This window comes from Crocodylus porosus, unplaced genomic scaffold, assembly GCF_001723895.1.
Source record: "Crocodylus porosus isolate Cpor-Errol unplaced genomic scaffold, CroPor_comp1, whole genome shotgun sequence".
Taxonomy (NCBI): Eukaryota; Metazoa; Chordata; order Crocodylia; family Crocodylidae; genus Crocodylus; species Crocodylus porosus.
This window is the reverse complement of record NW_017728906.1, coordinates 11922470-11950110: the sequence shown is the minus strand read 5'-3', so window position 1 is coordinate 11950110 and position 27641 is coordinate 11922470. Positions and strand designations below refer to the sequence as shown.

Sequence of the window (27641 nt, the reverse complement as noted above, 5' to 3'; positions counted from 1 at the left end):
ACAACTCGGTGGAGGGCAGTTTGAACAGGAGGTCAGCAGTATTTAACTGGTGAAAAATAACTCACTGTAAACCTATGCTTTTTGAGGTATATTTAGATGGGAAATACTGAGTAAATTCAGATGAAAGAGCCTACAGTCTATATTTTTTTAATGTAAAAATCACCCAGAGACGCACCTTTTACATTTTATTCATAGGTAGGAACTTTATATATTTTTATCATTTTACAAAAATTAAAACTAGCTTCTGCTTAGCTTCAGCTGCTCAGCTTTTGCCAGCCAAAACCCAGCCCGGTGGCAACTGGAACTGCTCTGGGTAGTGTGAAGTAGTGCTCCAAAGATATCAGGTACTACACGGTTGAATTGTGGCACATGCTTGCACAGTTACTTCACTTCACCTGCCTTAGGTTGACCACATGCAAGTCCATAAAATGGGTCCTGTCTTCTCAGAAACAGATGAAAAAGATATTTGCAAATTATTTAAAAATTAGCCTTAAGGTTGTATGTAAGATACAGATGTCACTGTTTGCATATAACTCATTAAAATGTTACTTCAGAACATTATTGTTGTTTTGGCTTTGTTTTTGCATGGCAATGGCTCTGGTTTCCTTACAGATAAGGAAATACGCTGGGGAGATGTAAACAATGATGAGTGGGGAAGGAAACCCACTCTCTCCTTCCCATAATTTGGGGATATTGAGGGACTTCTCCCTCTTACATTCTTATCTCTGCCAGCCTCAATAACCCCATGTCCCAGTTTAAAGTAATTTTGATTCTTTTTATGATTGGGTGAGGTAAGAGGACGGAATCTGTAGAGGAAAGAGTACTGTTGTCATAGGAGGGAAATCTAGAGAGTTGTTGCACATAGCCACATTATTTTTTGCTGTTAATGCTGATGTCTCCTCCCTGTCTGGTTTTTCTTTTATAGCTCTTGCATCTGGTGGCTCTCTTCCAATAACATCACTGGATGCAACTGGGAACTTGGTATTTGCCAATGCTGGAGGTACTCCTAACATCGTAACTGCCCCTCTGTTCCTGAACCCTCAGAATCTTTCTCTGCTCACCAGCAACCCTGTTAGCTTGGTCTCTGCAGCTGCAGCCTCCGCAGGGGCCTCTGGACCAGTCGCCAGCCTTCATGCCACCTCCACCTCAGCCGAGTCCATCCAGAACTCTCTTTTCACAGTGGCCTCCGCCAGCGGGGCCACTTCCACCACCACTACTGCCTCCAAGGCACAGTGAGCCGGGCTGAGCTGTGCTGCTACCAGCCTGTTTCACTCTGCAGTGGGATTGGCTACCAGCTGGGTTTATGAACTGAAAAATGTGATTGGCTTCCTCTCGCCATGTTGCTGGGGACAAGGGAGAGAAGGAAAATTATCAAAACAAAAGCAAAACAGGAAGGATATAAAGCTGGGACAGACATTTGCCTAATTTTATAATAAACACTGTCTTTTCAGGATCGCTTCATGGATCGGAGAACTTTCTAACCAAAAATGTAAAAAAACAAAAAACAAAACAAAAACAAAAAACAAAAAAAAACAAAAACAAAAAAAACCACAAAAAAAGTGAAAGGACTACTTATCATTTCCAGCAGTCACAATGACAAGTTAAGGTGGGTTATCAACTCAAACATAGAAAGGGGATTTCTCATTTCTTTTTGGTCTAAATAAATAAATATCTTTTTTCTTTTTTTTTCTTTTTTCTTTTTTTTGTTTGTTTTTTTAATTATCATTTTATAGGTCTGTTGTACAGGCCATTATGTCATACAAGGTGTTTATAATCGTATCAATCATGTTGGGGGTTCCTTTCTTAACTGGTACAATTTAGGCAGGCCTGTATTACTGGTGTATCTCTATTATTATGATGATGATGATGATTATTATTATTATTATTTTTATATATATAGTTTGGACGCGTTTGTCTTTGCTCCTGGATCGTTTTCGGTGAGCTCCCATGCCACAGCGGGAGGGTTAAGAGGAGAGACAAAGAGACTTTCTGTCCTAATCTCCTAGGGATGTTTTGTATGACTTCCTCATCCTTGAATTTGATTTATATGGTGACTTTTACAGAGGGATTGGACGCGTTTGTTTTTATCACCTAAGCAAAAAGCTCAGTGTAGAGGCAGAGAGTGATGTGTGCAAATCTCCAAGCTAATCTGCTCTTTACTTCTGTATTTCAGTTCTGTTTCACTCAGTTGCTTTGGCAGAGTGGATAGATTTTGATCTGACTTGTCTGGGCACAGCACGTTTTGTTTTCACAGGGTAAGATTTGGCCCTCCGCATCCAGATTATTTCTAGTACACGGTGGTGGTTCTCCTGCTTTATTGTTTCCAGTTTGCCTTTTTAAAAACCAAAAGTATTCTAAAAATAAAAAGTTGCCCGTGGACGCCAATATTGGTAATGGAGAGAGGCATCCACAGTCCAAATTGCCCACCGGCTGGACTTGGTACAGGACTTTGAAAGGTCAGATTGGCTTATTTCATCATAGCAATATTACTTTTCAGGTGTTTCTAATGTTTGGGGAATTTTCCATTGGGAAGTGCTTCTGTCTACAAGAATAAAAATTGAGGCTACTGGAACAAAGGCTGCCATCTTTTATGCCAATACATTTGTGAGAAAGCAGTCTTGTGTTCCTTGCTACCCTCCCCTGTTCTGTTTTAAATAGCTTATAGATTGCTTTCTCTACCACCTGATTTGGTGCCTTGGAAAAAGGAAGATGTAAGCAGTCAGGTGGAAAGGCCATCCTGTTACAGTGGATGGTACTGATCTGCCTAGTTAATGCTGGGGCTTTGCACACATCTTGATAGTCTCATGTGGTCTCTGAGCAGTGATGCTGCTAGCTAGATCAGAATGGCAATAAGTATCTCTGACTAGAGTCAGGGTTGGCCTGCCACTGTAGCTACCTTCCAGGGTTGTTTCCAGTCCATGTAACAAGGAGCATTTTAGGAATGGAGAGTTGAAGAGAATGGATGAGGAAGAGCAGTTGATTATACAGAAGTCGGCTCTGTATATTCTTTGATATATCCGTCTAGTACCTGAACTAAAAAGACTTCTAAAAAGAGAAGACTGGATCACTGCAGTGCGGTTCACTTCGAACTTTCCCTTCCTGTTGGATTTAAAGGTTTCTGCCACACATGTCAAACAAAATTGTCCTTAGCTAGAGAAGGTGTTCCAGCAGCCCCTGCCCCTCTTTTGGTTGCCACTGAGTTCCAAGAAGGTGGGTTCAGTTCGTTATGCTGGTCTTGTTGGTGGTCCTGGAGCATCTTGGAATCTCTTATAAATTGAAGTCAAACATGCAGCATCTTAAAACCTGAGTGCACTTTTGTTTGTGACCCAAGTGCGTGGGATTTACATTTGCACTTAGATGGCAGAAATCTCTATTTCTTCTTCCTCTCCCTCGTGGTCTTGGTCTGCTCACCTCTGACTCTCCACCTTCCCAATTCACTGACTATTTAAAACAATTATCCCTAATACTTCAAAACTAGTGAACTGCAAGCAGGGAAACTAACAAATGTCCGTCCACCGTTTTTAATGTTTTTGACTTTTTTTTTTTATGTTTTATTTTTTTAAAAACTAAGCTTGAACCAAAGTCAATTTCTAGCAAGCTGCTGTACTAATGGACTAGTTTGTATAAGTGCAGTTCAAACGCAGAGAGGCGATAGATGCTACTGACAATTTCTTTTTCATTTGTCTTTTTTTATTATTAATTTTATATAAAAATTGCTGCTTGTTTTAACGTTTTTTGGTTGGTCGGTTGGTAATTTGTATTATCCTTGGGGCAGACTCTTAACTTGATTTTTTTTTTTTTTTTGACTAGTTTCTTTTGTTTGGTTTGCCATTCTATTTACAATGTCAGGGGATTACTAATCCAACAGGTCCCCCGCCCTCACCCCACCGGTTCGGATAGATATAGATATCCTGGTGTGTCTGGTGTCTCTGTGACTTCAGTCTGTGCAGAAGATTTTAGGGCTATAATTAATACTGCATGGATATAAATTGCCCATAGTAACGGCTTTGGAGTGGTAGAAGGTACAGATGGGTAAGATTCAGGGAGGCAGGGGAAAAGTGGAAGAGGAGATGCTGGTACCCACTATGTTTGGTCTCAAGACCATAACATTGACAACAGTTTTTACCAAAGGAAATATCAGTCCCCTGGGACTTGTGTTCAGTGAAGTAAGAGGGTGGGGAAAGCTGCAACTGTAATGTGTGTACTTAAGTCTGAAAATTCCCACTCGCCACCACACAAGCTCAAAAGTAAAATTTACCGAGGAGCTGATTTGCTAATGGGCATGCTAATGATCGTTGCACCATTGTATCCTCTGTTCCCTTTTGGATTTGGGACAGGGTGTGGGGGAAGGAGTGGCCCTGTTCATTTATCCAGGAAATTCAAAGAATGTGGGCCTTAAATCAGCATCAGAACTTCTCTTCATGGATCAAAAGGACTGTGCCATCAGCTGTCAGGGTGGTTTTCCACTTCGTATTCTTGCGGCTTTGTGGTTGAGAGAGGGTCTCGATAAGTACGTATCTGGAACACTAATGCAGCTGGGACGGTTATTTATTATAAAAATCTGCTTTTTTCCTGGCTACCTTTGCATTGGTCACATGACTTCTGGTGCGAGCACCTTAAACCCTCCCTTCTTTCCTCCCTCCTTCATCCTTGTGCTACCCAAACCCCCTCTGTGGGGCCCAGACTCCAGAGAGCTTCTTAAATGACCTTTTCTTGAGAGAAAGCAGACTCAGAGTAGCCATTTGCCCACAGCGAGTTGGTTGAAATGTTTTCTCTTACCCTGAACACCTGATTGTAAATTGACCCAAACACCACACCGTCCTCTCCCTGCTTGGCTCAAACTTGTCAATGGTTGGTTGTAGTGCCGTCCTCCTGTTGATCTGCTTAGACCCTGCTTCTCATTAATATTACTGTTTCCTTTTGTTGATGTTGGTCACCTTTAGTATTTTAGCTAAGGGACAAAGCCTAAGAACCCAGTGGTGAGGTTCACATCATTTCCAAACCATGCATCTACCTGGTAAGACTGAATATGCACAGCATTTCTGAGTTTGAGAGGCATACGTAATAAGCTACTGGAGTTCAGTGGAAGTTGCTGTTTTAAAACCATAATTATGATTACAGCAGAAATAGAAGCATCTAGATGGAGATTCTGTAGCAATTGCACGAGGGCCCAGAGGCTGAGACTCTGTTTCTAAGGACTTCAGGATTAGTGAAGAAGTGTTAATCCCATTTCTTAAAATATTGGCAGACAGACTGAGAACATTAGTTTCCAGAAGTGGTGTTTTTCCACTCAAAAGAGTGGAGTTAACTTTAATTCAAAAAGAAATCATAGCTCTTATTATTTCTGAGGACAGTGAATTCAGCAGGACTTCCTCACCTTCCCTTGATATACTCTCTAACTCTTGTGTTGATCATATTGTATAGGTTGAGCCAGCAGAAATTCCCTAAAATTGCCTTGCACATCCCAGGGGCGTTTAATAGTTATCCAGGGCATCTTACCCATGACAACTCTCAAAATCTCCATATTTGTATAGATGGGGCTCATTTTCACATTTGCAAGCATGACAAAAAACAGGTTTAAAAAATTGGGCAGAAGGATTCACTTCATGGCCAAGGGCAGTTAAGATCTCTATATAAATCCATAGGGGGAGGAGAGGCACATAAAACAATTGAAGTAATGACTGTTTCCTGAGGGCTGGAGAAGTGGAGGATGAGGAATTGTTTTTGGGTTGAGGCTTAGAGAACTAATAGTGAATTTTGGTCTTAGGAGAAGTCATTCAAGTTTTGGTTTGGATACACCTAAACCACTTACAGTTCACTGGCCCCTTAATATAACTTATCTGATGGGCAGCCTGTCTTCTGTTTCTATACTGTGACACGCTCACTTGCAGTTAGGGCTGCTTATAAGAGCTATGCATGTGTTTGACATAAGGTAAGAACCCGTGTAAACCGGTGAAAAGGGAGTTTCACTAGTTTCTCAGATTAATTTGTCATCTAATATGTATGCATGCGCACATATACATAATTAATGCTGAGACAGCTTAATACCCATCTGAACAAAATAAAATAGACCTGTCAGGCCTGTAGCTTAGAGTCAGGGTAGCTTACGTTTGTTTATTTTTCTGCATAACTTGTGCCAATGCACTGTTGCCCCAGTACTTGCTAAAATAAATAGTCTGCCTTCAAGAAGCAAAGCCTCACAAATTAATTAAAAGCCAAATCAAGCTGAGAAAAGGCCACTGTGCTGTGGAGTCCATAAAACCTGGGCCCTGGGGAGCATGCTGCTAAGGTAAGCCGTACTCGTCTGAGAATGGGCTGCTGTTGTTCCTGAGCAGCTGCTCCACTAGCAAGACCATCCAGGCAGATGATATGCCAGAGCACAGTGAGCAGCACTGCATCTAGACTCCTGGCAACCCCAGGCAAACTTTTGGTATCAGGCCTCCCTTCGCCAGAGATAATGATGGTAATCAAAAAATTACCATTTTTGGCCCCCCTTTCTTTCCGGGCTTGCCCATGCCTGTGAGAGGCCTGCTGCTGCCGGGTAATCTGAGTTGCATACATTGGAAGACTCGAAAAACTGCAACTTTCCTTTTTCCTTTCAGTTGGAAGGGAGCCTGCTGTTATGCCCATTTAACAGTGACATTTTTAGTGAAAACACTCAGGAAATCTGTAACAATGCATTGGTTGATTTGTTTTGCAATGTGGTTTCTGATCCATTTCCCCTGGGGTTACTATAACTTGATATTTACCTTAACACAGCTAAGTATCTGTTTTACCTTTTCCATTTGTTAAGAAAAATGGTGGAGCTCTCACATTGCACTGTATCGCACTGCCTCTCATCCTTCATCCCCTTTCTGATCTTACCCCTTCAGAGCATTAAGAGGATATTGCTGTATACTGCAGATTTTGTCCGTCTTTAATATCCCTCAGAGTCACTGACATCTCTTTAACAGACACTGTAACAAGAACATTAGCTTATTCCTCTCTCTCATAAAAATAGTCTATCAATAGATGCTCAGGGGGCAGCATGATGGCTCTTACCAAAACATGTCTGAGAGAATTCTCCATGCCACTCACCAAAGCATTGTTCCAGGTAGACAATAGCTGACTCTTTTCTTTGAGATTGAAATGAAATATGCATATTCAGTCTTACCTTCAGTTGTGACCACTGTGAAAACAAGTAGCTAGTGGAAAGCTGTTTTGGATGTGGGAGCCACTCTTTAAATAGAAGATACCCTGCAGTCCATGTTGGCTTATGGTCCTCCTGTTGGAAGGGTTGAAGGAGCCATTGTACTAATTCCTCAACTCTGTTGTATATCCCTGGCATAGAATAACATTGAGTTTAAAAAGAGGGGGCTGTTTCTTGCTCATAAAGGAGACTTCAGATTTACCTTGTTTGTCAACGGTTGGTATTTTGCTAAACATGCCAAACTGAAACTTGACACCACATCCTTAATAGAATAAATAGCTGGTTTTGGCCATGCAGTGGAAGTGGAGCAGACTAAACATGGTATCTTATCCAAGCTATTGATAACATGCTTCTAAACTGTAGTCCAGTCTATAAGTGCCAGCTTGTTCAGTTCATTCTGTTTCAAGGCTAGTTTTTCATCTTCTTTCAAAACAATAGAACTGAGTTTATCTCCAGTTCATGTATGTGTGTATCCACACACTATGCAAACATAGAGATTATTGAAAGAAAAAGGCTTACATCCTTTTTATTCATGATTATTCATCCATAACCAGCCTGCTTAAGACTTTTTAACCAATTACAACAACATATGTGACCTCCTAAAGTGGCTGAAGCATGGCTTCACTTGGTGTGGCTGCACAGGTTCTTCTCCCAAAAGTGGCCCCCTTGAGTGGGAGAGTGGCTCTGGTTCCCATAGATGTCAAGAAGTCTTCGGTAGAAGGTGGATCGGAGCCTACCAGAGTTAAAAGATGTAGGGAAAATGGCTCCCCAGCCTTATGGAACACTTTACATGCACGTTTGTCTAAGATGATCTCACTCCTTTTATGTATTTTAGTTTAGAGGTAGACATTGCATGTCGTTGCTTGTCACATGCTGTAACCTAAAGCAAGTCTGTTGTTTGACTTGGTTTTCAAGTTATTAAGATGTTTGTTATAGTTTTTGCCACATATTCAGATCGAAGTCCGATTCCACAAACCTTAATCAAAACTGGTTTCAGTGCAGTGAAAGAGAGGCAGTGCATGGACCCCCTTATTGGTGCACACACCTACCCACACAGATTAAAACATGATTGACCTTTCCTTGCTTTTATCATCAATCAGGAGGAGGAATGGAATAATTTAACTCCACTTGCTGCCCAAGGGCTGAGCTCTTCTGTGTTCTTCCTATCAATTTAGCATGTATGCTTTTGTTTCTGTTGCTAGACACTGTAGTTCAGATACCAGTCTTGTTGCACACCTTAACTAATACAGTTTTGTCCTTCCATTGTCTCACTCAGCCTGACCTGCTCATAATGGACAGGCTTCTCTAAGTTTTCACCTCTCTCTCTGGAGGGTTGTATCCGAGTGCATTGATCTGTAGATAGCACTGTCCTTCGGACAGGAGAGAGTACAGTTTGCCAGAACAGACGGATGCGGTCAGTTATTTAGAGTGCATCAGGTATTGCTTTTCTGACTACATTCTTGTTCGTGGAGCATCTTCTGGACTTAGTGCTACAGCTTCCTAGCAAAGTGTGCTTCACTGGGGAGAATCTCCTTGAGATCCAGTTCAGTCTGTCCTCAGCACAGTGTCTGCCACCTGGAATGATCTGGGCCCCCCCCCCTTCCTTTCTTCTCCCTTTCTCCCCTCAATAAGAGGTAGCACCACAGAGCTGTGAGATCAATGCTTGCGGGTAGTAGCTGGCTTCTGGCACCTTCATAAAATACCTCAGCATAGCTTAGCATTGTCGCAGAACTGGTTTTAAACTGAAAAAAATCAGAAGAGAAAAGCAAACTTTATAAATAGTGGAGATAATTCTAGCTGTAGAGTTTAGTTGAACTGACGTTTATTATGATTGATGAACATGATTATGCTGTATGTATTTGAGATCCTGTTTATAGGTTACAACTTTATAGGGTTGGGTGGGGGTGGGTGGAGGTCGGGGGGAGAGAATGGGGTTGACTGTGTTAGAAGGAAAATGTTGCTCATGAATTTTTTTCCTTGTATCTGTCTTGCCAAAGGAAACATTTTGTCGCTCCTGGGTTTGGGATTGTTGTTTGGTTGGTTTATCTGTGGTCTAATCTGCAGCACAGCACGTGATGGCATGCAGGTTACTGATTGGGTTGCTGTTCAGGGTCCTTTACAGTGCGCGCACACTTCCCCTCCTGCCCTGCCTTTCCTTACGAATAATAAGGGCCTTTGCAGGGATTGAAAGGTCTGGCAAAGTGTGTGTATGCTGTGAGGCTGGGGGAGAGATGGATACATTGGGTCAGATTCAACCCAGGTGGCATCCATGTCGGTGAGTGGAGTTGCATCAGGGCTGAATTTGGTCCATTGCATTTAACTTTGGGGAGGGAGGAGAATGGTTGTTGCATCTTAATCTAACTGGGAGAGCAAAAGTGAAACAGGTTCCTTTTATCCCCCTGTCTTGTTACTGAATGTAGGGCTTGTAGTGCTTGAGAATAGGTGGAAGATTTTTTAGACACTTCCTTTTCTAATAGCAATGCTAATCCTGTCTAGACCAAAAACTACAAAAGAAAAACCAAACTGAGAAGTGAAAGCTAACCTGCTCCTAGCGCCTGGCTGGTGTACCTGAAAGGATCGAAATACTGTGAGACAGTCGGGAGGGGGCGGGTTTGTTTGTGGAGGGCTTGGCTGGCTGGGGAGGGGGCAGAGGGTCTTCCTCTTGTAGTGCTTGTCTTGGTGTTTGGATGGGAGTGCTGGAGAAAGTGGGATTAACTTGGGACGGGCTCCTAGCCTCTTCTATCCCGACTTCAAGGCATCCCTCACAGTTTTTTCCTGAGGTGTATTGGGTGGGGGAAGAGGGCCGTGCGCGCGCGCGCGCGCGTGTGTGTGTGTGTGTGTGTGTGTGTGTGTGTGTATTTTATCTGGAGAGGTAGATTTCTAGAGGAGCGTGGAGCTCCATTGGGCCAGGAGAATTTCCAATGGCACGGTAGGGAACCAAAGGCACTGATAAATTGTCAGCTCTGCTGTTTTCAGAGCGGGTAAGAGGAAAAACGCTGGGCCTTTTAGAGCTGTGGGTCTGTATCCCTTTCGGTAAGGTTCTCATCTTTGTTGGGTAACCCTGCCTTTTCTGCACACGCTTGTTTGGACTCTGCGACGATAGACTGCATGTGAAGATTGCCCAGTGCTGCAGCACCCTGTTTCAAGCTGCTGCAGAGAAATCATCAGGGGAAAAGGTTTTTTCCCTTCAAGTATAGAAACAGCATGACCAAAATCAGAGTCTGTTGAAACACTTGTGCAGGTGATCTTTTTCTTCTTAAGGTGGGGGAGCCTGGAGAGTCCTTGTTTACTCCCCAGAATAGCTTGATACTTTGTTGTGTATCGTACTATTGGGCTGAGTTGCTTTATCAGTGAACCTGGTGAGCTCTTGTGAAGAAAGGGAGAGGGGGGGAAATAGATGAGTTGTCCAGCTATTCTTCCTCCAGAAACCAATCGGATTGCAGAACTTCACTGAAAGCTTTACTAATAGACTTGTTGTTCTGACATGATGTAAAAGTGGTATTAATATTGTGTGACTTTTTTCAAAGAGCTAGTTAGATTTATAGGTAGGTAATAGGGATATTGAAGAAATGACTTCTCAAAGATAAGAGCACTTGGAACAAAAGATGTGGAAAACAAGGTGTGCTTTAAGGAAAACAGATCTGAGGAAGGAAATGAAACAACCCATAGGAAGGGGGAGAAGCTGCTGTCCTTTGGGTTCGTTAGTGCTGCTGAGGGGTCTGCCCCAGGATGGAGCACCCCTTCTGCTGTACTTCACCTCCCTACCAAGCAGGACCTCAAGCAGCTCAGGCCAAAAATACCATTTGCCTTGGAACTGTTCCAGCCTGGGGAATGGTTTCCCCTCAAGTTTATATAAACCGCAAAATGTTTAACTCACCACTCCGTCCCCCCAGTTTAGCTCCTTTTCTTCCAAATTCTCAGCCTATTCCTGTGGAACCTGCTAAAATTCTGTATTGCCCCTTTTGTAGCAGCAGCGTGTTTTCAAACACTATTCGTTGCGCTGTGCCGATGTTGTGGGTGGTGCTGGCATGCTATCTATGGTGCTATACAAATCTTAAGTTCTTTTTTAAAAAAAAATAAAAAAAAAATCTTATTTTGGCTCCATCCAAGACCCTGGAGACTGTAGGCCAAGTCATATGCTGTGGAGAGCACACGGGCCCCTTCAGACCTGAGAGCTACTGCACAAATCAAAGCGATCACCCTTGATGGTGTCCTTCCACATTCTCGTCCTTCCTCTCACTGTGTTGGCATCTGTGAATCCTGGTGCCTTCTTTGCACAAGTGATTCACAGGAGAAATGTGACATCTTCTCCCAGAGAATTCACAAGGAATACAACAGCGCCCTCATTTTGAAACGGAGAGAAGGCCACTGCAGAGTTGCCTGCAGTTGGCTCTGGGTATTGCGAATTAGGACAAGTTAGATGTGAAAATGGTGTTCTCCTTTCAGAGAGTGTGTGCCAACTGTCTGCTGGAAGGATCAGTGCAGTAGCTTCCCTGTGCCTGCCAATGCTGTTCCATTTCCTTCCTCTCTGGTAGTATCTAAGGCTAGGTGTGAATAAGTGTGGGGTGTTTATCCGCCACAGGTACAGGAGCTGTCGTATACCTCATTTCTAACTCGTAACTGAGTAACTTGCTTTAACTTTCTCCAAACCCTGCAGAGTTGCCAAGTCTGCCCTCCCTCCCTTGATTAACGTTGAACTCTGGCCTATAGCATCCCGTGACCTGCAACCTGGGGAGTGACTCCCTAAAGCCTCTGAATGTCGCTGCTTAAAAGCTACTGCAAACTGAGGGCAAATTGCAATCTTCTACTGTTTCTTTTGCTTACAAGGGGTCCTCTTAATTAGTCTGTGAATAGCCCGCCCCCTGCCCCTCCATGCACACAACGTCCACGCTGCCTGGTCCCTCCCCGGGAGCTGCCAGGGCAAGGCAGGCCCCAAAGTGCTACTCACTGGTTTTGCTTTTGTGTTTTGGGGGGGTTTTTTGCTTTGTTTTTGTTTTGTTTTTTCAACATGACCAAAAAGAGAAGATGCTCCAAATCTTTACGTTTGTCTTTATTATTTGACAATCCTGTGTCCCCCAGGCTGACCAGAAGCTGCCCCTTTGATCCCTTCCATCTTACTTTGAATGTAGTTCCCCACCCCCATGGGAGAGAGAAGCTTTGCCAGGTCACGGTGGCTGCTATAAGCTGGGGGGGCGGTTTCTTTGTTTTGTTTTGTTCTTTTAAAAATTTCCAGCCAAAACCAAAGATTTCCTAATGATTGTATAAACTCAAAACAAACAAACAAACCAAAGACAAAGGGGCGTCTTCAGCACCAACTCCATCTGTGAGCCAGCCCTGGTGGGGGGGGTCTCGGCAGGCTGCCAGCCTGGCAGGACGGACTTCCTGCTTCAGTGCCCTGTGGCTGCTTCCCTGGCCAAGTGGGCTCCACCTGTGCCAGGTGACTTCCACCCCACCGGCACCAATTAGCTCTGGAAGACACTTGCTCTTGAAACTGGCCCAAACCCGGGGTGCAGCCGCTGGGGAGAGCGATGCAGCTGGCAGGACTCCACAGATTGGTTGAGAAGCTGAAGACTTTGGTGCATGATTGGCTGCTCTGATGGGTGCTTTAACCCTTTGGGGGCTGGGTGATGTTGATTAATACACGCTGAGGTGCACTTCTGAGCTTCCCCCCCTCCCCTCCTCCCCGTAACTGCTTGGAAGAGGCTGTCCTGTTGTGAGAAATCCCTGAAAGCAGAAGAAAAAGCTTTTCATTTCTCCTCTAGTTCCTTTTTTCTATATATTTCATTTTATTTTTGCAGCACCACTGTGCAACTATGCATTGTATTTCTCAACCTTTTATGCTAGGTAGATGCCTGTGACTTTTTAACTTGGGGGGGATTGCAAATGGAGGAACTTTTTACATGGATCTTTTTAATCTCAGTTGATTGGGGGGTGTTTGGTTCTAGGGTCATACAAGCTCTATCCCAAAGCAAAATCCAAATGTTAATATTATTAGCCTGATGCAGATACCAAAGATAATTTCTTTCCTGCAGAACCTTAGACTTGTGTATTAAGTACGATTACCCAGCACTTGCATTAGTCTAACCTCAGTAATTCCAAAGCTTAGATGTATATTTTGGTATATTTCTGGGATATTAAAAAATTGTCGTTTAAATTCTTGTTTGTTTCAGTGTAATGCTCTTAAAGTCATAGCATGGAGATAACTGAACTGTCCTATTCTTAGTAGTTTGAAATAATAGTATTTTTGTATGTTTTGGGTGTGTCTATGTATGTATTAACATAACAGTTCTCACTGCCTAGGTGTTCATAATTAAAGAGAGTTTCTACGTGTACATAATATTCCATGACAAACTTCCACCAATTCAGATGGCATTTTCACTGAGCGCCGCACCCAACTGGGGTTCCTTCTTTCTTTTTTAAAGAGACAGCACCCTTGTGTCTTTCTTTGTTTTTTCTCCCTAAAGGCCCACGTTTCCTCTCTCTGTAACTGGGTCCTAGAGTGTTTTCCTGCTGTTTAAGGAAGGGGCCGGAGAGGCCCACAATTTATTTAAGAAGAACCTTGAGTGCATGCTAGTTTTTAAACTCTGTTGGTCTCTGGGGAAAACTGGGATTCCTGCTAACTCCAGCCAATGGTTTCCTCTGAGTGATGATCTGTGAATACTGAGTGTCCTGTCAGGAGTCTTGATGCTTGGCTTCTGAAAAATAGACATTGTAGTTCAAATGTTAACTGCTTGGGTTTGCTTTGCATGACTGTTTGAGCTGTTTTTCTTTTCCTCCCTTCCTCTCACTTACTTCACGTGTTCCCTCAGGGTCAGCGAGATCCCTGAGCCCGGGGTGGGACTGGGGTACTTGCGCCTAAAGAAAAAGCATTTTTCTCTTGTCTCGAGTCTGAAGTGTAAAAGACCCAATGATTCTGAAGCTTGGCTGATGTCTCCTGGGGGAGGATGCTGTCTCTTTAAAGATGCCCTTTATTATTTTTTCCCAGTGGCTGCCTGCAGGTGACTGTAGGCATTGAGAGATTGTGTAGATTACAGTAAATCAGGATGAAATGGTAGATTTTGTGTAGATGCATTTGTCTGCTGTAATTTTTTATATATATTAAACTTACTGTAACTGTACAGTTCATTTCTGTTGTAAACATCATTAAACCATTTTCCAAGTGTTTTAACATGTATGCGCTTGTCTGTGGTTTTTAAATGTGTGCGACTGCCACTCCTGCCTGCTGCTTCTCAGCTCAGAGCTTTTGCTCCCCACCCCTGCGCTGTCCAGCCTTTTTCTTGCTTAAAATAGCTGGCAGCCTGTCTTGTTCCCTGAATGTAAAGGTAAACTAGAGTGGATGCAAGTGCTTGCTTTCCAGTAGCAGTGAGACCGTGCCTCAGAATCAGCCAGCCCAGTTAGACACAATTACACACACATGGCTTCCCCATCAGCTTTATTAGCTCACCAGAGATCCTTTCTGTTGCTGAGCACCAATGCCTTTGTGCTCACCTTGGAAAAGATCCCAAAGAGATTTTTTTTTTTTTTTAAAATGTACATTTTTTGGCTTCTCTTCATTTCCTTTCCCAGCAAGTAAGTTTTGCTTTGTTTTTATCACGTACAAAATACAGCACTGAAGCATGTCGGCAGAAAAGGTCAAATTGTGGATCTTCAACCAATCTTAAAGCATCCTGTAATTTAATCCCAATTTTCCCAGCATCATCTCATTGTCAAGCGTTACTGGTGTGCGATGTCCCAGCTCGCATCCTAATGAATAGGGATGGTTCACTTAATATGCTGCACCAGTCCTGCTGCAGGAAGAAACCTCTCTGCTAAAGGTTACCTAGCTTTCATTTATTGTCATCCATATTCCTGGATACAGCTCATGTGCTGCAGGAGCTAGTCGTGCCGGATGTGATTTCTTGAGCCCCTGTTGCAGCCAGTGCTGGTTTTTTTTCTGACTGAAAAGCAGAGCATGCTTTTAGCATTTGTGTCACACTATAATAACTTGACAGTTTTTTTCCAGTTCTTTGCAGTTAAAGAAATGTTAAGCTGAATTTACAGCGGAAGATAATTTAGCTGGACAGTTGTAGTTACTTTAGTGCAGATCACAGTAGAAACAGTGGCCACAACTATAGCGCCTTCCATGGGAGGACCCCTAAGAGCTTTACACCATAATGGAGGCTTCACAACACCCTTGTGAGGTAGGTAACATGTTTTGTTTTGGGTTTTTTTAAACACTTAGGGAACCTAAGTCTAGTCCAAGGCAGGGGAAGAGCCCAGAAATCCCAGGCTCTAGTCCATAGGTGCCGATTTTTATTTTTGCTGTGGGTGGGGCCCCAAGATGGACATGTGGAAAGTTTTATGTATTTCAGGTGATAGCAGAGGGGGGCCAGGGCCCTCGGGGCCCCTACATACTCTGCTCTAGTCCCTTTCTCTAGCTACAAATACTCTTACAAAATTTAGCTTGTGAAACAACCACTGTCATGGGGAATAGTTTTACAGATCTATATGTTGAAAAGCTGAAGCTTGCTGTTGCAGACTTGGAGGGGGGAAGGGAGAAGGGGAATCTCCAAATGATGAAGTTATTTCCTTGCTGCGTAATGACTAAAAGGAGTTTCCTGCACTGTGAAAAACCGGTGTTGGCAGAATCATCTTGTTTGGATTCCTGGAGTTTCCCTTCTCTCCTCCCCCAAAGTGTGTGGGCTTCCCTCAGTCTTGCCCATCTACTGCACAAGTCCATGTTAGCGGGGAGGCAATGGCTGCATCTGGAGGGCATCATATGTGTCCTTGGTTGCTGCACTGAGTCCCTGTGACAAGAAGAAAAAAGGCAAAGTGAAGGAGGTAACAGAGTACTCCCTGCCCAATGTCTTGCTCAAGTAAATTTGGATTAACGTAGCTGCTACAAGAGGATTGTTCATTTTGGCATTTCCTTCTTCATGGTGGAATATCGATGGCCCTTGGTTAGGAAAAAGGGTTAAAAGCAAAACATGGATGTAGCAATCTGGTACAAGTGGTCACACAGTGCTTTGCAAACTCCAGCAGCAGAAGATTGGCCAGCACAGATGTAGCCAGTCATCTGGTTGTGTCCACACTGCAGTAAGCACCATTTCCGTGGACTTCCCTAATTCCAGAGTTGGAATTTGGGCAGCACAGCAGTGTTAACACTGGTAACTCAGCCAGGTGTGTGGCTTAATTGCATTGTTCTCGATGGAAAGAGGAGTGTAGGATACTGAATCATTCCATGAGCCCCTGATATTTTTTCTCCCAAACTGTCCCCTTGCTGTTGCTCAGCCAAGTGGCTTCATTTACTTAACATGTCCTGGCCTTCTTTGCAGCAGGTGTAAGTGTTTTCAGAGATGATCAGGCAGCATGCAAGATTCACAGACAAACAAGGCCCAAAAGGCTCCATCTACAGCCTCCTGAGCTAAAGACAGAGAAGTGCTCCTGAAGCCGGTAAGTACTGGCTAAAAGTATGATGTGCTGTGCCTACAGGTACAGTTTAAAGCATACTATTTACTGCTCGATTATGCTACCTAGCATCAGCACGGCCTTGAAACACGATATCAAGTCTGAACAAAATCAACACAAAACTTTTGAGCAGTAGCAGGGAAGGTCCTGTTTTGATTGTCCACCGTGGTCTGGAAATAACCTGGAGCTGAGTCAGCTGTTTATGGAGCCTGTGACTAAGGCTGCTCTTGTAGAGCAGGCTACTAAGAGATCCTGTTGGCTGTCAGCTCACTGTAAGACTACCTTGATAAGAAATCAAGGGTGGTGAGCACCCCAAAGGAAGAGAATAGAAGCAGAAGAAGGGACAGAAAAGTGGACACCTCCAACCTCTGCAAACAGCACCGCTTAGAAAAGAGGATGTGATTTTTTTTTTTTTGATTTCCCCACCCCCCCACCCAAAAAAAACCCGGTTGAGAACCACTGCTCCAGGCTCTTTGGGAGGGGGTGCAGGGACTTCAGTGACTCGAACATGTAGACCAGAGCAGTGCCTCTCAAATGGTGTGGGTCACACACCCCTTTTTAAGTCTTATACTGCTGTGTGAGCCACTGATTCTGTGCTATGGCTAAGAAAAAAGCAGTGCTTGTTACAGCCATACTACAGAGATTGTTGTTTATTTCCCTCCCTTTCTATTCCCCTTTCCTTTCTGCTTCTCCCTTTCATGCATCCCCTAGAAGTTCATCCATGCACCAGTTTGTAAACACTGACTTAGACAAGGAGAGCAGTTGCAGTCACCTACCTGGTAAAGGCCATCGTTCCCTTTGCCTCGCCGCCTCTGGGGCTTTGGGGAAGAAAAGAAACAGAGGCCTGGGTTAGCGGATGCTTCCTGCCTAAAGGCTTCGTTTCCCTTGCCACAGAGGTGCTAGAACTGCACCCTATCTCTGCACAAGCAAGTGAGCTGCTGGCCAGGCATCCTCTGTCAAGGCCTCTTGCTCTGGAGCATGCTCTTCTGCCCACCCTAGCCCCACAAGAGCCCTGTCTGCAACCTGGCAGCACCACTGGAGAACCAGGTATTGCTGTGGCCTATAGTTAAAGAGAGGAGGGGAACGGGGCTTTGTGCTAGTTGTGGTGGGGGTTCTGCCTGCTCATCATGACTTCACATTCATTTTGTGGGCTGGCATGGCAGCCAGGCAAGAGGGGTCTGCATGACTCCTCTGTTGAACAGCAGCCTGCAGAGGCTCAGCCACCGCCTTTATTTATTAACCAGCTGCTGAGTGCAAAGGAAGCATTTGCAGGCTACTTTGGAAAAGAGAATTCTATTCCAACAGGACTCGGGGCTTGGCAGCCAGAGCCATGCTGATGCAATGTAACTGCACTAGCACAAGACTGCTCAGATTAGCAGCTTCAAAAACACAAGCCAGCCCTGTGGCACATGTGCCGATGAAACCAGCGTTCACATTGGATTGCTGTCTGTCAGGCCCCCCTACATGTGCAAGTAAAGACACAATGGGATCTCATGTGCGATTCCCCACAATCATGCCTCCTGCCATGCCATACAGAATTTGCAGGAGGCATGGTTGTGGGGATCATGCATTATTAGATCCCATCACACTTTACCTCCAGTACAGGTGGAGCCTGGGATCACAATCCCAGCTTCCCCCTGCACTGGTTCCTATAGCTGTGTTCCTGCCTGCCTCTGCTGTGAGCCCTACAGCTGACATGGGCTGTGGGAGTCCCAGCAGGGGCAGTGGGGAGAAAGCTGCCACCACTGTGAGCCTCCAGAGCTGCAAGTGGGGCAGTGTTCACCCACTGCAAGCCCCGCAGCTCAGGTTCACAGCACCAGGAGCATTCTTCCAGCTGCCACCGCTACAAGCCCTGCAGCAGCATGGGCTGCAGGGCTCATAGCAGGGGCAGTGCACGAAGCGCTGCAGTCACTGCAAGCCCTGCACCTGGAAGCCAGCATCTTTTGTGGAACAACTTTGTAGCTTAGTGCTTATTTTATCGTGCCATTAATTGGTTGAACGTGTAACCGGGTCACAGCTTAAGGCACAATTACCCGGTTAATCACGTCCTCAATGTAACGTGTCGGGGGGGGCTTCAGACTAAGCATCTAACCATCATGTAAGATGTTGGCTTCCAAGTGAGCCCCACCACGGTCTGCCATGGGCACAAAGATGTGTGAACTCTGAGCAAGTCTGGCAAGTAGCGTCAGCCAAAAGAAGGGAGGAAATCTGAAAGTGTCAAAATATCTTTTCTGCCCTTTTTAAAACAAATCTTGGGCTGTTTTATGTAAAAAGTGGTCTAGGTTAAAAAATGGTTAAAGGGTTAAATGACCTGAAAATTGAACAAAGCATTATCTTTGGGGTCAAATAGCGTCTGGGTTTCACAGAAAAAAAATCTTTTTGCCGGAGAAAACCAAAAACTCCCAGTGCCAGTGGACCAAGCTGGATTTTTCACCCATAGTTTTGGCTTGGCCACAAAATCAATTCTCCCCTTTTCCTGCTCCCACTCCCTGCTGGGCACCAGCCATTTGTCTTTGCCCAAAGGTGATTTTTGTATTGGGAAGTTTCAGAAAAAGCTCTTCAGGTGTCTGAGTAATGGGGAGTGGAGAGAGCGTGAGTTTCATTTTCCTTTTCAAAATAAGTTTAGTCGCGCAGTCTTTATAGAGAGCTGCTGTAAAAAAGATGATTGACATTTGAAACTCAACAAGGGCATAGATTTCACCCAGGACCACAAAAACCTTTGCTGGTTTCACATGGGAGAGTGGGATATTCACCATAAGAAAGTTGGGTAGCAGGTGTGCACTCTAGCTCTGCAACCTGAGATGCACTTCACAATTTATGTGCCACCTTTAAATATTCCCAACAAGAATATTTCTGCTTCCTGCTGCTTCCTTTCATGCATCCCCTAGAAGTTCATCTATGCACCAGTTTGTAAACACTGGCTTAGACAAGGAGAGCAGTTGCAGTTACCTACAGAAACTGCAGGAAGCAGAAATATTCCCAACAGGAATAATGGCACTCTTTTTCCTTAGACATGGCTTTGTTTCCATGTCCCACTGAGCTTGTAAATCCAACAGGGAAAGAAGAAAATTGGTATAACAGTTTTAAAGAAAAGAATTCTTAAAATGGTAAGTTGAAGCTGATTTGCTGGCACAGAGCTGCCTGTTCTGGCGACGGGCCTCAGCAATGGGGCAGTTCCTCTTTCTGTGGTTGAAGTGAGGACACCAAATGTCCAACCTGTCCTTTTGTGCTTACTGTATCTTTAAGGTTGCACTTGTTATTCATTGTTTGGAAGCTAGCAGGGTGCGTGCTATTGGAAAAAGACAACTGTAGTTGGGCATGGGGGTTTTGGATGTTGAGAACATGTCTTGCATAAGAGTGTACTGAGAGCAGGGGCTGTATCAGGCACATGTGTTGGATCGGATGGAAAGTTCTCAGCAGCATCCCACCTGCCCTTGGATGGCATGTACCACTCACCTCTCCCTTCTTCCCAATCTCGCTGTATGCCTCGCCCATCTTGTCCTTCTGCAGAGACTGGCACCCAAAGTCAAAGAACAGCATTAGTAGTGCAAGAAGCCAAGCCACCCTCTTGCTGTCACCGCATATACCCTACTGCGTCCCCCAAAATCCACTGCTGCTTCTCTCAGCTCCACTCCTAATTGTTTTCCTTTTGCCCTGGCTCACACTACTGACTCCAGACTGACTATGAAATAGGCTGCATGTGGGGGATCCAGTGAATACAGAGCACAGATTAATCTGGATGAGCCATCGATTCTACCAACACCTCATCCCTTACCACCGATGGCAGCAACCTCCTCTAGCAAATCCTGGACAGTTTCCACACCCATCCCTCTGTTTATGCCATAGTGATCAGTTATCCTGCCTCCGCTCTTTTGGGCATGGGTGTGGATGGCAGCCAGTTCAGAGGGAGCTGAAGCTGAAAACAAGGTACAGGGCACAGCTAAGGGCCCAAAAGGCTGGAAAAAAAGGGATCCATGTAGTGGGCTGGGAATGGAGGCAGGTTGTTACTCTCCGTGGGCCCCAAGAAGGGGCTGCTCACATGCTCTGCTGTGAATCAAACCTTGAAGAGCCCCAGTGGTGCTGTAGGCACTGCCAGGGTTAGTAGAGACTCCTCTGCTGGCAACTCTAGCAGACCTTGCCCAGTCCTGGCTGCTGCCTTGCAAAGTAGGATGCTGCTGCTTTCAGGTCAGTTAGAGTTAAGAGGTGACAGGGACGCAGCTTATTTTAAATGTACAGCTATTGATGCCAAAGTGCTCTCTGGGAGCAGATGCACAGAGCAGAGTGATCCTTCCCACCAGCTGAGGGAAGATGAACTTATTCAGGTCTCGTGGCTTGTGTGTTAAGTAGGTAGGTCTGACTGATTTAGGGACAGAGAGATGACAGAGCACATCAGAAACCTGTCTTGCCCTAGCATCGGAACAAGGGGAGACAGCTGCTTCCTTCCCCTGTAAGAACATAGGAGATGCCATAGTGGGTCATACCCCAGGTCCAATCAAAGCCCAGAATCCTTTATTTAACAGCGGCAGAGCCGATGGTAGGGCAAAGAGTATATAGGCAGAGCCCAGCCAGGTACACTTTTCCCCCCTGCCACTCTTCCCTTACAGCTTCCAGCATTTAGAGACCTAGAAAGTCCTAATTTGGAGGTTGCATCTGTAACTATAAGACTCACTGCTGGACCTATCCTGTGTGTATTTATTTGTATGATCCTCTTTTCAACAGGGTTAAAGTGTCAACAGCAGCATAGCGACGCAGGGATGCCCAGGGCACAGGGGCAGTGGCAACGCACAGTTGCTGCTTCACCGCCAGCGCGACTTCAATCATGACTCTGTGGTTTTCAGCAGCAGCTGTGTTTTTTACCTCCTTCCCCCTATCCTCCAAGCCAGTGCCTGGTGCAGCTGCCCCCATTGCTCTGCCCTACTTTTGCTACAGACTGCCAACCTCTCTAGTATCTCATGGCAATGAGTTCCACAAGTTAAGTGCAAACTGTGTAGAAAAGAACTTGCTTTTCTTGGTTTTAAACTTGCTTCCTAATAATTCCCTTGCATGTCCTCCCTTTGTTCTGTTAGCATGAGCTGCACAGCTACTCCTCACTTAACGTTGTAGTTACATTCTTGAAAAACACGACTTTAAGCGAAACAATATTAAGCAAATCCAGTTATGTCACAGTAGTTACCTACCAGCAGGCAGCGGCCAAACAACGTTATACCTGAATGTTGCATGACTTTAAATGAGCATATTCTATAATAGATCAGCAACATAATAACAAAACGCCATTAACCAGGATGATGTTAAGTGAGGAATACCTGCAGTAAATCCTTACGCATTTTCTCCTTTCCGTTCATTCTTTCCTAGGCCTCTATTCTCTCCTCCTTCTTTTGTTTTTCTCTAAGCTGGAAAATCCTGACCTACTTGGGCTCCCCACACACAGAAGCTTCTCCACACCTTTGTTCGTCCTTCCTGCCCATCTCTGTACCCTTTCTAAGTTCTGCTGTGTTCTCTGAGAGACCATGACTGCACCCCCACCTCCATAATGAATCAAACAGTTCCCCCACTTTCACCTCAAGCTGCCCAGAAAGCTTATGACAGATGTTGCATTGGCCAAACCCAGCTCAACGAGCCCTATATGTTTCATTCAGAAAAGTGCATTTGATCTCTCGCTGTCCAGGGCAGGCTCCTCAAGGACCTTGTCTGTCTTCCTGGAAGCTCCCTGCAGCTTCTTGATGAAACTGATCTCTTGGCAATTTCTGTCCATGTTGCTGAGCTGATGCAGGGGTGGGAGAGGGGGCTTCCAGCTCACAAGGGAACTTTGGCCCTGTTTGGACTTAAGTGGAATTTCCATTTCCCATGCAAGGAAATCTGATTTTCTGCTACTCTTCCCTCCTGCCCTGACCCCGGCAGCAACTCCATTTACTCACCGTGTAGAGAGGGTCATGAGGATTCTTTCTTCGTTGCTGTAAAACAAAAGGAAAAGCTGTCTATGTCAGGTAATCAGCATCTTTTCCCTCCAAGACATGGGGCTGTGTGCTATCATGGTCTGTGGCTGTGTATTGGAGACTGTCTGTGTGTCCTAGGCATGGAGTGTGCACCCCTTACTGCCCTTCCCTGCCTGCTGCTCTCCAGCCTGGAATATGTTTGCGTGTGGGTTGAAGGGCTGCTGCTGCTCCAGTGGTTTCTTTGTTTGCGCTCATGGAGCCCAGCTCTTCCTCTCTCCATGGGGCTGCTGACCTCATAGGCAAGCCCTGAAGTACTCATAGAGGTCATCCCCTCCCTCTTCCTCCCCAGAAGCAGCGAGAACAGTCATTTGGGCTGTTACTTCAATTTGCTGGCACTTGTTTCACAGCATCGCATCCAGAGACGCCCACTTGGTCCTTGCCCTGCCCCACATCCGCTGGGTGTCACTTCCCATTCAGAGTAGTTGCAAGCTCTTAAGGGGGCAAGCGGAAAAGATCAAAGGGGAAGTTTCATTGTCTGCATCAAAGCTGCCAGCCATGCTGTGGTTAGGACAGCTCTGGCTCCACCCAAAGGCACCTGAATGAAGGGTGCCAAGTACCCTCTGGAATAAGAGCAGATGCCAGAGCGCATGGGCTTACTGCAAAGGAAGACTTGTTGGGCAATCTCTACAGGAAAAGTTTCTGCCAGCCTTGCTGTCAGTTTGGGTAGGGGAGGAAGGGTAGTAGAAGGGGGAAAATGTTCTGCTGACTTAACCCACTTACTGTGTAGCCAGCTAGAACCAGCAGGTGAGCTTATGCTAGTGCCCCTGGGCAGCAGAAGCAGCTCTGCCATTAATGCAACTTCACCTGCCTCACAATCCACACACGAGCTGTTGCTGACTCAGCCGATAGTTGCAAGAGAATCCTTCCCTCCCATGTGACATGACTGTGCCAGCAAAGGTTTCCTGTAGTCCCACCGAGGTGAGGCCTAGTCAGCCTTGGCAAGGGTTGGACCAGCGTCTAGTCCCCCTTTACCCACATCAGCTCCAGCTGCCCAGCAGCAGTCTACCAGGGGTAGAGCCTGCTTGCACCATTTGCACATGACCCCTACAGGGAAGCTGCCTCCTGAGCCTCCGTACAGCCACTGCACTGAGGACAAGTTGCCACTGTGTAGCTGTGCACACCAGATCCTGCTGGTGCATGACTGGATCTGGCAGGCAGGTGGCTAGATTGGGCCCATGGACTGACCTCGCACCACTCTCCAGCTTGCAGGGCCAGAAGGTTGGGTGCCACTGGTGCACAGTAACCAACACCAGTGTGAGAGACTCCACGCAGTGGGGACTGAGACCAGCAAGAGGGAGCCCTATGTAAACAGACAGCAGCAGGGTCAGATCCCAGGATCTGCTACTTAAACAAGTCCGGACCTTTTGCCTGTGACTTGAGCAAGACAAGGCAAGTCTCTGCTAAGCTGCAGGAAGGCTTCTGCCCTTTTAGCCAGCAAGCGGCTCACCAGCAGGCCCCTGCATACACATGCAAGGCTCATGCCCCCACCAGCCGGTGGCAGAGGACAGTAGTGCCGCACAGACAGCTGAGAAGAGGAAAGGAACAAAATGCACGAGGGGAAGTTACCTGATTTTTCCCTCCTAGCTCAGGGTCACCGCCACGCTTAGTCCCCAGAACATCATATTCATCTCTGCGTGCATGAGACAATTTCTGAAATAACAAGGCAGAATCAGCATTGGAAAAATCAGTTGTGGGCTTAGGGAGAGCAGGGAAGGCAGCGCTGATTTGATAGCCTGTGAGAGACAATAGTTAATAGATTAAAAATAATTTTCCTATTTATTTAAGACAAATAATTGTCAATGCTAACAAAAAACCGCCACCACAATTGTTGATATGAGACATAAGAGACTGATCTTCTAGCCATAAACCACTGGGTTAAATGACACGTGCTGTTACCTGAAGGAGAGTTGAGGCTTTTAGCCTTTGCCTGTGACGGTCAGAGGTGTACACACACAGTCAAAGACTTTTCTTTCTACAACAATTAGGCTGGCTTTGCAATAGGTAAACAAGGAAGCCTCTCTCTGACCTTATTCTTGATGGGGATTTGCCACCTTCAAAAGGTGGCAGATCAGAGCATGCGTGTGTATGTGCTTTATCAGGACAACACCCAATGTGGAAGGCAGATCAGGAAACTCTGTAGCCCATATCTTATATGAGAAAGCAAAGGCCATTCAAACAACATAGAAAGGATAACAAAAATAAAAACTGACAGAGAAATACTTTTCATATGCTGCAGTTAGACTGTAGGATTCATCACCACAGGATGTGGTTGAGGTAAAAAAAAAGGGGGGGGGAAAAGGGTGTAGGGACCAGATACGTTTAATAAGATTATCCAGAGTTGTTGCACTTAATGATAAAAGGACTATTGGAAGGGATATGAAACATCCTGGCCTCCAACCAGCTTTTAATTATTCAGGGTCTGGAAGGAAGGCAGATTCTCCTGTGTGCTCACAATGGGGTTTCTTGCAGTATCTTCTGATGTACATGTTGTGCTCAGTGGGTCTGGGTTCAATTCTGCAATGCCATTTCCCACAGTTCAGGACACACACAGAGTGAAGTTCATGAACAGAACAATGAACCCATGCTCTTCATGAGCCGGGTGAGACTGAGTCCTGTTAGTGACAGAGAGGGGCTGCAATCCCATAAAGTCAGGGCTACTCTGATCCAAAAATCAAAATTCTGACCCAAGTCAGATCAAAAGTCTGAGGATGGACAAGTGCTATTTCTGGGGTTCACTGCTGACCTTGCTCAGATCCCCAGCCTCATACTCCCTCTGGCTTCCTCATTCATCCATGAGGCAAAGATTTCTTAAGGTGATATCTTTTTTGGACCCGCTAGGCAGTTGGCAGAGAGTTAGACAAGCTTTTGAATGCAAGACCTGATGAAAAATATCTTGCATTTGAAAGTTTTTCTAACTCTATCCCAACTACACAGTGGGTCTAATAAAAGATATCACCTTAAGAAATCCATGCCTCTTGCATAATTTCTGGACCATCCCACAGTTACAATACAACTTTTACACTACCATTTATCCAAGGCGGCGGTCTCCAACCTTTTTGGGTAGGAGATTAGTTTTTGAATTAAAAAAGCAACCCAAGATCTACCCTGTGCCGCTGCCTCCTACCTCCGCAAGTCAGTCTGTGGGGAGGGAAGGGGGGGTCAGATTGAGGCAGAGGGGCAAAAAATTGAGTGCATGCCCCCCCACCAAGCAGGTAAGTCTGTGGGGGAAGGAACAGGGGGAAGGGAAAGGACCGTGGGGAAGAGGGCAGGGGGAAAATTGAGGCCCCCATGGTATGGGGGGGGGGGGGCAGGGGCTGGGGCTGGGGCTGGGGCTGGGGCTGGGGCTGCAGGGAGTGGGCCTGGCTGGGCCGCATGCCCCTGAAGGCTTCCACTTGTCCCCCCCCCTCCAGCCTGTACCCCGCTCCCTCCCTCACTGCTGGGGCCTCAATCTGCCCCGCCTCCCATAGCAGTGAGGATGTGAAGCAGGGGCAGGCCTTGCACAGCTGGGGTTGGGTGCAGGATGGCGCTATGAGCAGCTCATCCGAGTGGTGTGTGCCCCCGGATCTGCACATGGGGTGGGGTGGGGTGGTGCCAGACTCTTCCTGGTGTGACTCTTGGGCTGGGTGGCAGTGGTGCCATCAGGAGCAGGGCTACAGGGGTGGGGGGTTCAGGCATCCAAAAATAAGCCATAGCCCCCGCCAACCCCTCCCAGTGCTGCCACTGGTGCCCAGCCTGAGAGCCATGCAGTGAAAGAGCCATGCTGGAAGGAGCCTGGCACTACCCTGGCCCCAGCCCCAGGCCCAGCTCCCCACTGCCCCATGTGCAGATCTGGGGCACATGCCCCCCCCGCATGCCCTCCCTGGCTGCATGCACCACCCCCCCACCTTGCACCCCTGGCTGAGCCGCTTGTGGCTCTGTCCCGTGCCTACCCTAACTGTGTAGAACCTGCCCCTGCTCCATTCCCTCACCCACCACTGTGCACACACTCCTCTTTACCCCTGCTGCAGCATCCAGAAGCCCATGACCAGGCTGCCTTGTGGACTTACCTCTGCCTCATGTGGGGGGCCTAAGCCCTGTTGCTCCCCTCCCCTTCTGCCACCTATGCCCCTGTGTCCCCTGCCACTGCATGACCCAGCCAGGCCGGAGGAGGGTCAGAGCCCAGGCAGCTCATCCAGGCACACGGTGGGGCTCCCACTGCTGCATGAACCCCAGTCTGTGTGGGGGGTTTGGGGTGTAGAGCCTAGTGTGCAGCAGCAGCCACCTTTGTCCTGCACATAGATCTGGAGGGCATGTGGCCCCTGGGCCTCCACCAGGGTGTGCGCAGTGCAGGAACCACCACACGCCCCTGGATAAGCCATCTGGGCTCCGACCCTCTCCCGGCCCAGCCAAGGCCCCACTCACCCCGCCCCACTCCCTCCCTCACTGCAGGGTGGCAGGGCAGGAGGGTATATCACCCCACTCACATGGCCCAACCCCGGTGGCAGGCAGCTCAGCTCAGCCCAGCCACGTGCGTTCTGCCCTGGCCGCTCCGCACGTGTCCTGCTGCTCCCAGTTGCGGAGCCTCTGACAGTCGATCTCGGTCTAGGGGGGCTGAACACGTGCACGCTCAGCCCCCACAAACTGAAATCAACTGTCAGAGGCTCCGCGATCAAGTAGTCAATTGAAATCGACCAGCTGGTAACCACTGATCCAAGACCTTCACCCTCTTGGACTTTTCAGAAGAGGGGCTAGCTCAGGAACTGTACAGGTCTCCATGTGTCGTCTCTGGGAGGGGGCCAGCAGGGACAAACTGCTGACCTCAGCAAGGTGATTGGGCCAATCACCATGTCTTCGAAGACCTAACTGCCACGAAACCAGATGTGGGAAGAGAGTTGCACACTCCTCACCCAAAAGCGGAGCAGCAAGAAGGGGCCCTATAGAGGCAGCAGGTGCTAGGGGAATAGGGTGGTGGGAGGGGGCTAGGGTGGCAGGCTAACATGTTGGAATGAGATTTCTATCATTATGGTGAGGGT

General features: G+C 46.4%; 2 protein-coding genes across 3 annotated transcripts in view; one reads left to right on the top strand and one right to left on the bottom strand.

Annotated features, from left to right (window-relative positions):
* The window catches only part of POU2F1 (POU class 2 homeobox 1), a 65803-nt gene extending 54549 nt beyond the window's left edge, over positions 1 to 11254 (top strand). For both annotated transcript variants that reach the window (XM_019528684.1, XM_019528683.1), the window contains one exon: positions 926 to 11254. In XM_019528684.1, the coding sequence (XP_019384229.1) occupies positions 926 to 1236 (311 nt within the window). In that variant the 3' untranslated portion in view covers positions 1237 to 11254. The remainder of the gene's footprint in view (positions 1 to 925) is intronic.
* A 2686-nt stretch (positions 11255 to 13940) lies between these two features.
* The window catches only part of CD247 (CD247 molecule), an 81102-nt gene continuing 67401 nt past the window's right edge, over positions 13941 to 27641 (bottom strand). The window contains exons 4-8 of the mRNA XM_019528690.1: positions 24196 to 24279; positions 22552 to 22587; positions 20093 to 20149; positions 17413 to 17454; positions 13941 to 15975 (exon numbers count right to left, since the gene is read on the bottom strand). Of these exons, the coding sequence (XP_019384235.1) occupies positions 15910 to 15975; positions 17413 to 17454; positions 20093 to 20149; positions 22552 to 22587; positions 24196 to 24279 (285 nt within the window). The 3' untranslated portion in view covers positions 13941 to 15909. The remainder of the gene's footprint in view (positions 15976 to 17412; positions 17455 to 20092; positions 20150 to 22551; positions 22588 to 24195; positions 24280 to 27641) is intronic.